Source organism: Adiantum capillus-veneris, chromosome 10 (genome assembly GCF_014529385.1).
Source record: "Adiantum capillus-veneris isolate H3 chromosome 10, ASM1452938v2, whole genome shotgun sequence".
Classification (NCBI taxonomy): domain Eukaryota; kingdom Viridiplantae; phylum Streptophyta; class Polypodiopsida; order Polypodiales; family Pteridaceae; genus Adiantum; species Adiantum capillus-veneris.
In genome coordinates, this window is record NC_140940.1 from 81,795,490 (window position 1) to 81,811,580 (window position 16,091).

The 16,091-nt window shown below is 44.3% G+C and overlaps 1 protein-coding gene across 1 annotated transcript in view; it reads left to right on the forward strand.

The window, feature by feature from the left end:
* The first annotated feature begins 493 nt into the window (after positions 1-493).
* LOC147449146 (protease Do-like 8, chloroplastic) overlaps positions 494-16,091 on the forward strand; it is a 53,949-nt gene continuing 38,351 nt past the window's right edge. The window contains exons 1-4 of the mRNA XM_086521711.1: positions 494-651; positions 13,270-13,397; positions 13,716-13,798; positions 13,904-14,002. Of these exons, the coding sequence (XP_086377837.1) occupies positions 542-651; positions 13,270-13,397; positions 13,716-13,798; positions 13,904-14,002 (420 nt within the window). The 5' untranslated portion in view covers positions 494-541. The remainder of the gene's footprint in view (positions 652-13,269; positions 13,398-13,715; positions 13,799-13,903; positions 14,003-16,091) is intronic.

The window sequence follows — 16,091 nt, forward strand, 5'->3', positions numbered from 1 at the left end:
CAAACCTCCTCCATGGGATCGCGAGATCAAGTGTGGGCCATTGGCTCGCTTCTCACCCTGCAGCGGCTTGCTTTGCACGGCCATTTTTGTTACACATAGAAGATGTTTTGCTGTTGTGCGACGTCGATGATGAGTTGTTCACATTGAGCTTTTTGTTGGTCGTAGCGATGAGCACGGGCCTTCTACTGTGCCATTGCATGATTCATTTGGTGCAGCAAATTTTTCGCAATCTTCCATGCTGCTTAGGTGGCCTTAAGTTGGCCCCTTTACCCTAGTTGTCCCCCATGAGTATGAAAGCTCCTATGATAGCCTGCTTATCATTGCAATCTCCAAAGGGCAGGGCTCGTGATTTAATCACTTGTTAATTTTTGAGCATGCCATCTTTGATTCTTTAATATCTTTTTTTTTTTTTTTTAATAGCAAAACTCACAATTGTGAGTGAATTATATTGATCATCTCAAAAAAAATTCTTTGATATCTTATGCTTAGCATGTCCCTGCGTCTTTAAATGGAGCTTCAAACTTCTATGTAATAGTGGGCGATGGCCACTGCTACATCACCTCATATCTTGTTATCTGCTCGAGCGTGCGCTGGCGAAGCAAAGACAGCCTTGAACGCCCGCGTTCCTGCTCCCCTCCACTCTACTCCTTGGTAAGCTCCATTTGAGAGAGAGAGAGAGAGAGAGAGAGAGAGAGAGAGAGAGAGAGAGAGAGAGAGAGAGAGCGCTAGCCCCCCTCCACTCTATTCCTTGGTAAGCTCCATTGATCACTCTATTTGTATTTGAGAGAGAGAGAGAGAGAGAGCGAGAGAGCGCTCTATGCACGTCATTTCGAGACCAAAGTTGATCCGCAGGACTGATCAAGTACTTTTTCTTGGTTACATTTCACTCAGGGTATCATGCCTTGAGGCATGTAAAAGAAAACATTATGAAAAAACTACACTAGCTCTGGAAAACTGTTACGACTCTAAGAGTCACAATTATGATGATAATCATTTTCATAAGGAGAAATTAGCTGCCATATCCATACTAGGATTATGGGCTTGCAAAAATTACTCTAAAATTGAGTCACTTTTGGGGCCAAGGTGCCATTAGCTCTCAAATTATGTGAGTTGGCTCACGCGAGCAATTGTAACCAATAATTTGGAATAATAAACAAAGAAGTATTGCAAGGGGCGTCTGTTAGATGGTCTAGTGGGGAACTCTACTCCACTATATCTCGCCTCTTTTAATTAAAATTTGCTGTTTTTAGTCAACTTGTGATATTGTTACACTGTTTTATCGCTGTGTTAGGTGAGTCCTGGCTTGCCGGTTGCAGTGGAGTGGTATCATATAACTGGCGAATTTGTCTCCTAGAAGTCGTTTTTGACCTGAAGCTGCAACAATCGACCATGGGCGTAGCACCTCCAAGACTCATGGGAGGAATGCAAGTACATGCAAGAGAACCAACCACCATACATCATGATAAATTGCGAACTCTATCTGAAGGAACTTCGTTGAGACTGAGAGTGAAAAGTGCTAATGATCTTCATCTGTCTGGAACACATTCCGAGAGAGTATCACCCCACTCTCAAAGTGAATCGGGGACATACATCCAACCTAGGAGAATCCAGAAGAACATCTCCCCACTTCGAGAATGCCATGGCTAACTGTAACTGGTTCCTAGTATAAGAAGGACCACTATCCGCCTATTAAAGAGCTACATGCCAATCTAAGGATAAGAGAAATAGGTGTGTCTTGAATGATACAGTCTCCAGGGATCAATCTAGAGGAAAAAACTTCGGAACTATTGCTCGGATGCATTGGGAACGTGTAGGTGCAATCCAATACAATATGTCAAACTCTATATAGATTTGGAGCACGTATACTCTCAGTGTTGTAAGTTGCTTCCTTAGAATCTTTATCAAAATAGTCCTTTCTACTTGTGCTGAAAAGAATGTACCCACACAACTATGTAGTCAATAACAAATACACAATATAACACCTATACTCAAGGGAAGAGTAAAAGAACTGCCTAGGGGGATTGCAACATGCTTATGAAGATCGAAATGGGCTGCCCCAAAGGTTGGAGCTCTCCAAGGGGATGTAGAGGAAGAGCATCCAAATGTTGCTGACTGCACTAGACGTCCCCATCAACTGCCAATGGGATGTATGGGAAGAGCATCCAAATGTTGCTGATTGCGGAACTAGGAACTAGACGTCCGTGTCAATTGCCGACAGTGCATGGAAACTTAGTCATCCATAGGATATTGACAAATTTGTTGTTGAACATCAAGAATACTGCCCATAAGAGAGCGCAAAAGTTGTCCCACAACTGGCACTAAAAAGGAATGCCCAAATCTATAGGGCCACACTACCATCGGTGAAGAGAGAACACGGAGATACGATTAGTCCTCTCCAACAAAACCTCCTCGAATTGTTGTCCGCTAAGCATCTAGCACCACATGCTCCACCTCTAACCCTTATCATTTGAAGTCTGATGATGATACAAGAAGTGGTTCTGGAGATACAAGAATCCTCCTTTTCCTAGCAAAGACAACTCCCAACACATGCATTGGAACATGCACCTAATTTGCTGCATCCGGATGAACAAGAGACTACTAAAGCTGGAACTGAAACTTTCATCCTTGGAGGAAAAATAAAAAATTATTGAACGTCCACTTCTTCTAGAAGGTTCCGTCGACAATTCCAAGAAAGATGTGCGCTTGCAAAAGGCACAACACACTTGCAAAAGGCACAATAAGTTTTCCAATCCACCTCCTGAAAGAAAACACAGCCATAGCAACCTGGTCCAAAAGTGTTGACGTGGCATGACCACCCGCGGACAGAGCAGAGCAGGATGACGTGGCAAAAAACTGTACAGACAGGCAGGCCCGAATTTCACGCTGACAGATGCCACGTGGCAGCAATATGGATTTTCGCATATCGCGTTAACATGTTGACGTGGTTGCTGTACGGAATTTCGCAAATTGTACTGCTTGCTTTTTTTGGGGCAGATTTTTGACTAGTAGATTTGGGACTATTTTGCTTTTGAGTTGGAAGCTTTTGGGGCTCTCCTTTTGGGGCATCCCTTGTAAGAATAAATAGATCCAAAGGGCCTCACTCTTGAGAGCATCTGGACGTGGAGTCTGAGAGCAGAGGACCCCTTTGGTGTTGTACTTTGCTCAAGCATTAATACAATAAAGAAATTCCGAAAGGGGTGCCAGGTTTTGGGGCCAATACCTTTGGGCACGGAACTACGCTAGGCAGTGTCGACTCTAATTTTAAAGTTGTGAAGTATTTCAAGTGATTCTCTGTCTCGTGCCTGAGTCTCGACTTGGGGTGTCCAAGTCTGCGACAGTGGTATGAGAGCTTCAAGCGTGTGCTTTTCTCAAAGCATACCGGTCCTATCAAAGAGCAGACAGGGCACTTGGGCACTTTGGAAGTTGTTATCAAAGAATCTTCGTGTCGCGACCCTGGACTTATTAGCCACTGCCACCCTTACTTCATCGCGCATCGGGTGTGCTCCCGCTTTGTCTTACAGGACATAAGCCATAAAGAATCCCAGATTACAAATGGGTTCTTGTGGAGAATCTGACAGAGATAACACCTTTCAGAGGAGATATTACAAGGCGAGGAGATACTCGCTCCATAACAGATTTTGGAAAGGAAACTAAAAGGGATATTGATATCTTGTTGTCTGTGTACAGATAACTAGTAGGAGCGAGGAACATGCATATGAAAGCATTTGGAAACATGGAACTGGACCTCGACTCTTTTGCAACGAGGTGAACCATTTGCTTAAAATTTTACCTGTTTTGCAGGTGAAATTGAGAAAAAGATGATGGCGAATTGGGAGCGACGAGTCGCTTTGGAATGAACCTGATCACATTTCTAGATAAGAATTATGAACTTTGAATGAATGATGATGATTCTAGTGCATCAAGATTCCCATATGAATGGGATGACTAGATATCGTCGTGAGTGCATCAAGAGTTCCTGCGGGATGAGATGGCTACACAAGGATCTCAGTGCATCAAGACTTCTAGACGGATGAGATGACTAGATGATTGAAACACTATGTTCAATATGAACTAAGTGTGTGAATGAAGAACTTTGAAATAGGAATTTCTCAAGATGAATCTGATTAATGTATGAAATTAATGTTCTCTGGAAGAACTTGCTATTTGTGTGCAGATAACAGGTGAAAATCGAGAATGAGATGATTTTGGAGCAATGACAGCTCCCAAAGAAACCTGATAACGAAAAGAATCATGAATGATTCAATGGAACTGTCCTGATCACATCAAGAGTTCTTGTGGGATGAGATGGCCACACATCTAGAATAGAATGATTGAACCACTCTGTTCATTATGAACTCAGTGTGTGATTGATCGATTGGGATCCCCGGAAATGATTACTCGCACATGACAGTGTGCAGATCGAATGATTGACCAAATGATTGCAGCATTTCGGTCTTGAGAAATCTATGGACATGATCGCAATATGGGATCAGTTAATTCGACATCAATGAAATCTGGGATGGATCTAGATGCGATTAACAAATATGTTGCCACGAATCATGGTTCTAGATCAAAACAAAATCTATAGACATGATTGCAATATGAGATTATTAAATCCGACATCAGTGAGGTCGGGTGCGGATCTAGATGCGATTGCTAAATACATTGTCAGATGGTCCTAGACTCTATGTGATATGATTTGAATGTGATGTGATTGTCGTCTTTGCACAAGTGTTGGATTTGTGTCGTCTAGTGCGTCGGTACTTAGTGAGTGTCTACTGAACTGGTTTATGGCTTCTGTCTGATTTTGCAGGCATAATCGAGGGCGATTGCAATTCTTTCAAGAGGAGGGTATGTCACCACCTGCGGACAGAGCATGATGACGTAGTAGAAAACTGTACGGACAGGCAGGCCCAAATTTTAGATTTCCGCATATCGAGCTGGCATGCTGACGTGGTTGCTGCATGGAATTCCGCAAATTGTGCTGCTTACTTTTTGGGGCAGATTTTTCACCAGTTGCTTTTGGGACTATTTTGCTTGAGTTAGAAGCTTTTGGAGTGTATGGTGCAGCGGAATGAATGTTGTATTTTCTCAAGATTAGTGATCTTTATTGCTCAAGGTTCCTTGTAGTTCTTAGGGAAAGAGAGGGAAAGAGAGAGCTTTCCGTCTTGTAGAGTGCTGTGGTCATGAACAAAGTGAGTGGATTGTGCCTACAAGTGAATGAGACTGAGAGAAGGAGAGAGAAGAGATACGACACCCGAGAGGTTGTAAAACCCTCCTCCGAAGGCCCCACTCTCGTCGGCGAGTGGTCTACTTTGATTGCACAAAGGTGTACAATGCGTATGCAATGGACAGATGCAATGGGACTATGCCGATGACGACGACGGTGATGACGACGACGACTCGATGGCTGAAATCTGTTGGCTTCCAATCACTGAATTCGGGGACTGTTTCGGTGGCTGAAAATGACTGTTTCGTACTGTGCTTATGGCTGAAAATGACTGTCCTTGTCGGGGCTTAGGGCTGAATAAAAACGCTGGCAAAAACCAGGATTTTGGCTGCGTTTTTAAGGCCACCACTGTTGGCTGAAAACGCTGGTTGTGCAGGTCAAAAACGCTAGTAAGCTGGGGTCAAAAACGATGGGAAACTGTTGTCTATGGCTGCGATTTATGAGCTGCAGACTTGTTGCAAAAACGCCACCATAGGCTGAGGTTCATGCTGTTGAAAACGCTACAAAGTGCTGCAGATCTGATGTGCTAACGATCTTCAAATGCTGAGGATGGGGCTGAATTGCTTGAGTCCAAAACGCTATGCCTTTGGGGCTGATCTGTAGGTGGGACTACTGCTAGAAGGGGGAGGACTTCAAGCGATGGCTGATCTGTGAACTGTGGGAGAAAAACGCGAGGCATGGGAGGTGGATGGCGAGGGATCTTGATGCTGAGGGGGGTACTGCTGAGAAGTTGCCTGTTGAGCGGAAGCTCCTACGCTCTTCTGCTAGAAAGTGCTAACTTGGGTTTGCTTATATATTAACTTAGCAAAATTGCCCTACCTACTTTTGTAGGAAAGTCACTTAAAAATAATAAGTGAAAATACCAATAAATAGGAAAATAGGTTAAATGCATTGGAAAATTCCCCTAACTGATGCTAATGGATTCTGATGGGAATTCCGATGATCATGCTGTGTGCAACCGGAGGATATGCATCTAAGCTAAGTGACTGGGCATGCACGGTCTACGAATAGACTCACAAAAGTGTCAGATCACTGCTAATCTAAATTGACTGGACTGAGTGAAACCTACTGTGGTGTAGCTTGTCCACGGACACATAGGGTTGGGATGTCACGTGACATCCCCTCCTTTTCAAAGTGAGGTACTGGTAATGAACTGTATGGCGTCGAGGGAGATCGCCAACAGCATCCGGAAATCTTGGAAGGGACTCTTCGCCGGCCCACTCTGATGTGTGGGTCGTGCGGTACTTGAATTTCATAAAGGTCTGCAACGCTGGCTTCTTTGGGCCGCGCTGAAAGCGACTCAAAGTATTCTGTGGCTCCTTCGATGGTTCAACTTCGTGGCCACCAGCATCACCATTCACGGGTACGTGCGTGCGCGCACACACATCTGTGTTCTGTTTTCTGTTTACAGAATTGAGAAATAAGGTTTAGGTTACCTTATATGCTCGTATGCACATGCGTACCACCGTTCTTCTGCTTCCATGTAACTCCGGGAAGGGGGGAGGAGAGTAGCGGCGAGGGTGAGAGGCTCACAACCTTCGGGTCCCGGGAAAAAAATTTGCTCTGATACCACTGTAAGGATTCTAGGTGCTAATCCTTAATTAAGTACTTAAACTCATGATTAAGACTTAAGAAACTGAAACTGAACTTAGAACAAGACTTAGAAGACTCTGTGTTTGATTTATTGAATGTGTGATACAAGGGTTCCTTATATAGGAGACGAAGAGACATAAATGAAAAGACACGTCTCCTAGTGAAGAGACATGACTTTAGACGTAAAGACACATCCTTTCGGCGAAGAGCTGCAACCATTGGGCGAAGAGTCGCACCCGTAGAGCGAAGGGGTGTGACCAGTCGTCGAAGGAGTGTGGCTTTTGGCGAAGAGGCACGTCTTTTGGGCGAAGGGGTGTGACCATCCAAGCGCAAGGGTCCTCCTTGGCATGGCACTTCGCGTATCTGCAACTAGGAGTAGATGTAATACTGCAACATAGTCACAATCGTGACACTGTGGCAAATCACAATGGAATGCCCATGCTTGGTACTCATACAATCATGTGCTCGTTCAGAAACTGTGTCATGCCAAGGAAGAGACATGGAATGTGACTTCCCGACATACAAACTTTTCAACTTTTCATGCACAATCCGCATACATTCGTGCTCATCCATGAGAGAAACGTGCTCAACATACAATATGTCTTGCCTAGGGAAAGGGATCACATAACGATGCTGACTAAAATACAGGAAACTTTCACGAATGAAACACTCAAACAATGCGTGCGTATCAATCATGCGAACACACAATACTTCCTGTGATGGTTCTTTGGACCAAGGCTCGAGAGCTAAGATCAGTTCTTCGGGATCTGTCGAATCTTCTTGTGGGGGATCTGTGGACCTCGACTCGAAAGCCAAGATCGATTCTTGGTGATTGATCGAATCTACAACGAGGTTAGTTTCACTAGGAAAAGCATCCACTAACACATCATCAATCACATCATCTTCGTGCAAGTCATCATGCTTGTCTTTGTCATCCAAATCATCATGCAAATCATTATCATTCAAATCATCATGCTTCTCATAATCATGCAAATCCTGTGTGTCAGGCTGTGGAGAAAAAGAGACTAAGAGAGTCTCCTTATCTCGAATCCTTTCAACCTTGTCGTGCATATTAGCAATGAGAGATGGAGAAGGAGAAGTATCCACTCCATGAAAGACAGTAGGAGAATCACTGTCGGCATTGAGAGTTATAGTGTTAGCCGCAAATTTTATGACAGCATCAGTCTCACGAAACCACTTAATGCCTAAAATCATATCACATCCCGAGAGAGGAGAAACAACAAATCTTCTACTGAAGGCAGTCTGTTGGATTGCAAACAACACATCAAGGCATTCCTCGGTGATGAGAGCGTTAATACCAGGACGAAAGCCAGAGACCTCGATAGGAGATCTCGGACTAACTTCGAGGCGGACTTTCTCAACAAGAGAGGAATTGATCACATCATGCATACTACCTGGTCAAACAATATGACAAAACGGTGCCCCGACGTAAGGCCATAACATTTAATGAGAGAATCATCAATGGGAGGGTCCTGAGAAACTTTGGGCACAATCGTGTTATCATTCATTGCATTGACAGATGTAGTGGGTGCTGTGGGTTCTGTAGATTCATTCGATTCAAGCTTAGGACATGTTCTTTTTATGTGACCCTTAATGTGACAATGAAAACAACGACCTTCTTTAGAATAATTGCTTTGTTCTTCCAACGTGATGTAACCTCCTACAATTTGTTGTGCTACCTTTTCATCTGGAGTTAGCTTAGGTTTAGCAATTGTGTTAGCCTTACCCTTAGATTCATTGGAAGAATTCTTTGATGAGATACTGTTGGTAGATTGGTTAGAAGAGTTATCATTCTTACCATTCTTACCGTTCTTACCGTTCTGAGGGTTCTGAGAAGTCTGCGAGGTACTTGTGGAAGTCTTGTTCTCCTTAGGCTTTCCCTTGTTGTGCTTTATCTCCTGCGCGAGAGCAATCGCTACCGCCTTGTTGAGATCGATTGGATCGAGTACCTCGACATCGTACTTGATATACTCGTCCAATCCAAAGAGAAAAGCCTCTTTGCGCTCTTCATCCGACATGCGTAGTTGGGTACCTAGCTGCAAAACACGATTAGAAAAAGACATAACCGGCATACCATTTTGCTTGAGAGCGCGCCAATCGTCCTTTAACCGTGCGAGGTACTGAGGTGGCATAAACTGCGCCTTGAGCTTGTCTTGGAAATCAGCTCAACGAAAAGAGAGGGGCCTGAAATCGTCGGCTGCCTCTAGGTGCGCGGCTAGCTGTGCCTCTTGCCATGCGTGGTACCAATTAATGGCATCACCGGCAAGGTACATAGCTGTCGTCAAAACTTTGCTATTGCTTGTCTTCTTAGTTGTCGCAAAATAAGCATTAAATTGATGCAACCAAGAATGAATCACCGTAGCATCCATCTTACCGTCATACTTACTGAAAATCAACTTTTCTGTAACTGGATGGTTGGAATCCGCATCGCGGCTTGCACCACGAGAGGAACTCCCATGATCTTTGGGTGGTTCGGTCTTCGAGACGAGAACTTGGGCAAGCAATTCTTGAGTGCGTAGCTCTCGTTGAGCTTCACGCTCGGCCTCCAATGCTGTGTGTCTTGTTGCCGCTTCTTCCTTCCTGAGTTCTTTTCTTTCTTTTCTTGCGTCGCGCTCGCGTTCTAAAGCAAGGCGCTTGTCTTCCTGTCTATCCATCATGGCCATCATTTGCTTCATCATTGCCTCCATAGGGTATGGCGTAGATGGCGAAGGGGGAGGGTTGGAAAAACCTCCTGGTGGGGAGAATCCTTCGTTGCCTCTCTCATGCTCATCACCTGAATGCAAAGTATCCATGCCGCTTCGGGTTACGACCATGCACTATGATCTTGGGGTCTTAAGCTCGCGAGGAACTTGGGTTCTTGAGGGTCTTGAGGTTCTTGAGGTCCTTGATTCGTGAGAATCTAGGGTTCTTGAGTCTTGAGGGTCTTGGGTTCTTGGGGTTCTTTCGCTTGCAAATCGTGTTGGAGAAGGATCTTCTCTTCACCCGAGTTCTACCCTTTTCTACGGGCGCACCCCTTGGCGGCCTTGCGCTCACACCAAGGTTGCTTTTTCCCACCTCACGTTGATTGGCCGGCTGCTAAGTGCACGGTCCGCTCTCAATGAGTGAAAAGAGACACAAGGGGAGGCTGGACAAGCCCTTCTTTCTTGGGATTCCTGTCACTCTTCAACAAAACACGATTAGGAATCGCCACGCCCAAGTAAACTTGGGTTCGTGCGATCGCAACAAGCAACAAAATTCTTGTGGTTCTTGTGGTTCTTTCCTTGAGTAATGCAGAACACTTCCAAAGCTCTGATACCAATGTAAGGTGCAGCGGAATGAATGTTGTATTTTCTCAAGATTAGTGATCTTTATTGCTCAAGGTTCCTTTTAGTTCTTAGGGAAAGAGAGAGCTTTCCGTCTTGTAGAGTGCTGTAGTCACGAACAAAGTGAGTGGATTGTGCGTGCAAGTGAATGAGACCTAGAGAAGGAGAGAGAAGAGATATGACACCCGAGAGGTTGTAAAACCCTCCTCCGAAGGCCCCACTCTCGTCGGCGAGAGTGGTCTACTTTGATTGCACAAAGGTGTACAATGCGTATGCAATGGACAGATGCAATGGGACTATGCCGATGACGACGACGGTGATGACGACGACGACTCGATGGCTGAAATCTGTTGGCTTCTAATCGCTGAATTTGGGGACTGTTTCAGTGGCTGAAAATGACTGTTTCGTACTGTGCTTATGGCTGAAAATGACTGTCCTTGTCGGGGCTTAGGGCTGAATAAAAACGCTGGCAAAAACCAGGATTTTGGCTGCATTTTTAAGGCCACCACTGTTGGCTGAAAACGCTGGTTGTGCAGGTCAAAAACGCTAGTAAGCTGGGGTCAAAAACGCTGGGAAACTGCTGTCTATGGCTGCGATTTATGAGCTGCAGACTTGTTGCAAAAACGCCACCATAGGCTGAGGTTCATGCTGTTGAAAACGCTACGAAGTGCTGCAGATCTGATGTGCTAACGATCTTCAAACGCTGAGGATGGGGCTGAATTGCCCGAGTCCAAAACGCTATGCCTTTGGGGCTGATCTGCAGGTGGGACTACCGTCAAAAGGGGGAGGACTTCAAGCGATGGCTGATCTGTGAACTGTGGGAGAAAACGCCAGGCATGGGAGGTGGATGGCGAGGGATCTTGATGCTGAGGGGGGTACTGCTGAGAAGTTGCCTGTTGAGCGGAAGCTCCTGCTGCCTCTTCTGCCAGAAAGTGCTAACTTGGGTTTGCTTATATATTAACTTAGCAAAATTGCCCTACCTACTTTTGTAGGAAAGTCGCTTAAAAATAATAAGTGAAAATACCAATAAATAGGAAAATAGGTTAAATGCATTGGAAAATTCCCCTAACTGATGCTAATGGATTCTGATGGGAATTCCGATGATCATGCTGTGTGCAACCGGAGGATATGCATCTAAGCTAAGTGACTGGGCATGCACGGTCTATGAATAGACTCACAAAAGTGCCAGATCACTACTAATGTAGTGATCTAAAATGACTGGACTGACTGAACCCTGCTGTGGTGTAGCTTGTCCACGGACACATAGGGTTGGGATGTCACGTGACATGGGGCATCCCTTGTAAAGAGAAATAGACCCTAAGGGCCTCACTCTTGGGAGCATCTGGACTCAGAGTCTGAGAGCAGAGGACCCCTCGGGTGTTGTACTTTGCTCAATTGTTAATATATTAAATAAATACCGAAAGGGACGTTAGGTTTTGTGGCTAATACCTCTGGGCACAGAACTATGCCGGGCCGTGTCGACTCTAATTTTAAAGTTGTGAAGCATTTTAAGTGATTCTCTCGATGGCCACCAAGGGGTAGAGTTTATTTACGCTCCCGATGTGAGAGGAATGAAGGGCTGAAAACGCAGATCTCGATGATGTCAATGATGGACAGCAATGGAGCACTCGATGATGGCGAGGGAATAGCGAGGAGAGGCTCAATGGGTTGCCGAGGTACCGGACCGCATCCGTGAGGGGCTAGCAAGGACAGATCCAAGCGGTTTCCGGTGAGGGAAAGGGGTTGAAATTTGGAAACGTTGGCTGATTTGCTGAAACTTGCAAGCGCTAGGACTGATCTGAAGCAAAAACGCTAGGGCTGTTCTTGTAGAAAATGCCAAGGCTGATCTGGAGCACTAGCAAATCTGATGCAAATGCTGGCTCCCTTTATAGGTGAGGAATTGGGTTTTTGAACGTCTTAAGGCTTAGGTAGGGAAAAGTCTCTGTCAAATTCTTATAAAATAAATCATTACAATGATTTATTAAAAAGTTTGACCAAGGCTAAGTTTTTGGGTGAAACTATCACACATTTGCCAATCTAGGAACCCTATTGACGGGGGGAATGGCTCATTGGATTCCTCTAACCTAAAAGTACATGCACGTCATGCTAGATGCCCATCATAGTGTAACAACATTTGTCAAAACGATTGTACAATTCATTCATGCAAGAGGGTTCCACAATTGGAAAACCTAAGCTGTTCGCAGGTCCTACGAACAGGCTCACAAAATTGCCTGTACTAAACCTCGCAGGATTCTAGACACTCCTATCTAGGGATAGGTGCAAAATTGGCTCTGTAAGTCCCTGAAACATGTCCACGTGGCACATTGAGCCATGTGCATGACAAGTATAGTTTTGAACCAGGAGCCATGTATTCTTTGGGTGATGCCATTAATTGGTATCAAGCCTGACAAGATGCACAGATGGCTGTGCATTGCGAGCATGCCGCGGATGGTGAGCCCTTGCCTTACAATTGTGTCGACTTCCAATTCAAGCTCAAGGAGCGCTTTATGTCGCCATAGTAACTTGATCGATTGAAACTAGAAAGGCGAGATCTCAAACGAAATGGGACTCCTGCAATGTTCTAACCGTGTTTTGCAAATTGGTGTCCAACTGCATAAGTTGAACGAGAAGCGTAAGGAGGCTTTCCTCTTTGGCCTAGGCGAGTACATCAAGTATGTACTATGATGTGAGGGTCTCCCGTCCCAGTGACTATAATGATGCTGTGAGGATTGCTCTCGAGCAAGAAATGAAGCACAACAGAGGTTAGCCTAAGGAGAACAAGTCGAGTATCCCATATAACCAAGAGAATCATCAGAATGGTAAGAACCACAATAACTCTTCTTCTCAATCTTTCACTACAGCTAGAGCATACAACTCTTCTTCTAACATTGATAATAAAGGAAAGACTAAAACTCAAAAAGCCCCTAAGTTGACACCCGATGAAAAATCTACTCAAGGAATAGTAGGAGGTTAGTTAAGTCTTGAAGAAAGAACCGAGTATGGAAATATTGTATTAGGAGCTCATTGCTTTTTTTGTAGTCTTTAACAGGTTTTGGAATAATGGAAGTTTATATGAGGTCCCCTAACCGTTGATTGATTAGTTTGTGCTGGCTATTGGTACAGCCTTGAAATTCTTCAGGTCAGTGGGAAAGACATCAATCATGAGCAAAGTTCATTCGCTAGGCGGAGGCTCATCTTTATAGGACTGGGTAGCGTTTGTGGAATTTCAGGTCATGATGGAAATTCATCAGGTTGGTGCTCGGGAAATTTTTCTGATGTCTTCCGTACTTTGTATTTTAAGAGCGTTAAAGAGCATAAGATGCAGAGGACTGTTTAAAGAGCATATATAGGATGCATAGGACTGTTTAAAGAGCATAGATAGGGTTGCATTGGACTGTTTAAAACTTTAAAGAGCATACAGATGTATCCTTTTCTAGGCTTGCCACAACAATTCGGCTGCAGATTTTGATGTGGAAACTGCAAATATTTAAATGCATTATCATGTCCAATAGACTATAACAGGGGCACATCGAAGCTTCTCACAAGAGCTTCATATTCCTCCTTTTCAGCCCTTGCCCTCGGTGATCCAACAGTAACTTTAAAGGATGTTACTCCTACTGTGGCAACTAGAGGTGAACTTCCACCTAATGAGGTAAGCTTCCCCAACAATTGTAAGTGCTTGCATGTTTTCAACCAAGAACCTGTAGTTGGTTATTTAAATTTCCTGAATGCTTAGCTTTAACTTGCTCAATGGCAGGAGCGGCTTGTCACTCTTTTTGAAAAAACAACCTACTCAGTGGTCAATGTCTTTGATGTGACTCTCCGTCCTCGAGCAACATTGACAGGGATGGTTGAGGTATGCCATGGAGAAAGCTTTTCAGGCTAATTGCATAATGGAGTAGTTCTGAAAATTTCTATGTTTGATTCCAGTTAGCACAATTATACTTGTGTTTTTTTTTTTTTTTGTGGTTGAAGAAAATCCTTTCATATTCTTCATTTAAAATCTGCTTTGAAAACCATGGGAGCCAATTGCAGCTATGTTGGAGATAGGATGGTGAAATAATACAAGCTTTTGAAAAGGGATTAGCTTTGATGGGGCCTATTAATTATAGATCCGGGTAGCAAATCCAGCATGGTCATGAAATCAAGATGTAGAGTGATGTGTCCTCTGGGTCATTTTTGAGTTCCACATCTGGCTCAAGCTCCTTGTTGTGTGAAGAATGCCAGCCCTGCAAAGGCTGACAGACTTGCAATTGTAGATGATGCTCACTGCCATGCAACAAACATTTTAATTGTGGCCTGCTATTCGATGCGCCATGATCTTCTTTCCAATATGAAAATCTGGTATGTAAGAGAGGGTACAAGTAGGACATCAAGAGCTTCAATGATCAAACCTGAAGAAGCTGTTTTGGCTTCACGACTGGTGTCAACAATAACCTTGAATGACTTAAAAAGAAATGATGCAAGCAGGGTCTGAGCATGTAAAACTGGGAATGTATGGACTTGCAAGGTTGTGTGCTTCCTCATGTAGGGTTGGTGAAAAGGAAGGGGCGGTGTTAGGTGATGGCTGTAGTTTCTCACAATGCTTTATCTTCATGTGGATTGCAATCTGACTCCAGAGACTGCGTACTCTACCGTGTGTCATCTATGGCTTCTTAGGTTTTAACGCACTGTCTCTATTTAATCTTTCCGAGAAGATACAACCAGTTCTTTTGTATTTATACTTCAACTGAAAGGAATGGAAAAGAAGAAAACAGTGTGGGTATCGAGGACATTATGGAGGAGCTAAAGGAGTGGGCTGAGGTTGTATATCACTTGTCTACCAAAAACGAGCCATACTTGTTCGAATAATTAGAATAAATTGAATGTAAGTGTTAGGTGCAGTGGAATGATTGTTTGCGCTTTGCTCAAGATGAGTGCTCCGAATTGTGCTCAACGTTCCTTTTGTTCTTATGGAAGGTAGAGCCTTCCGTTCTTAATGAGAGAATGTTATGATCACAAACAAAGTGAATGGACTCTGTGCGTGCAAGTATATGAGACTGAGAGATAGAGAGAGAAGAGAGATACGACACCAGAGACGTTGTAAAACCCTCCTCCGAAGGCCCCACTCTCGTCGGCGAGAGTGGTCTACTTATGATTGCACAATCTGGTCCAAATGGTATGCATGAGATTGATGCAAGTCTAGGCTATGTCGGCGATGACGACGGTGATGATGACGACGACACTAGGGCTGAAATCTGCAATCTTTCTACTGCTGTCCAAAATCGCTATGGGTTGAAATCTGCAAATGTTCTATCTGCTGAATTCTGACTCTATGTCGGTGATGATGTCGACGACGACGATGCGACGACGACGTGCTGAAAACGCAGATGCTGAAATCTGCGTTTTCCGGGCTGAAACTGTAAACCTTGCGGAAACTGACCGTGTGGCGAGGAACTGCTGTGGGAAGGTGAGATCTGCGAGGTTCGGGACTTGATCTGCGATGTCTAACTGCTGAAAACTGAAAATGCTGATGGTACTTGACTTTCCGTCGCGATGATCTGTAAAAACGCTGAGGTGGTGCTGCAAATCAAAAACTCTAGGGGCTGAAATTTGTGTTTCTGTCGCTGGGATTCTGCAAATGCAAAAACGCCAGGCTGATCTGCTGTGGTCTTGTCGCCGGGGATCTGCAAGAGCAAAATGTTGGCTGATCTGCGGTGGTCTTGTCCAAAAACGCTAGCCAAGCTGTTGTGAAGCAAAAACGTTAGAAGTCCTTGGGGTCCTGCTGAGAAGGTGCCTGTTGAGCAGTGCTCCTGCTGCCTCTTCTGCCAAATAGTGCTAGCTCTAGTTTGCTTATATACAAACTTAGCAAAATTGCCCTACCTACTTTTGTTGAGAATTCACTTAAATTAATAAGTGAAAAATGTCAAAAATAGGAAAAATAGGCTAAATGCACTGGAAAAATC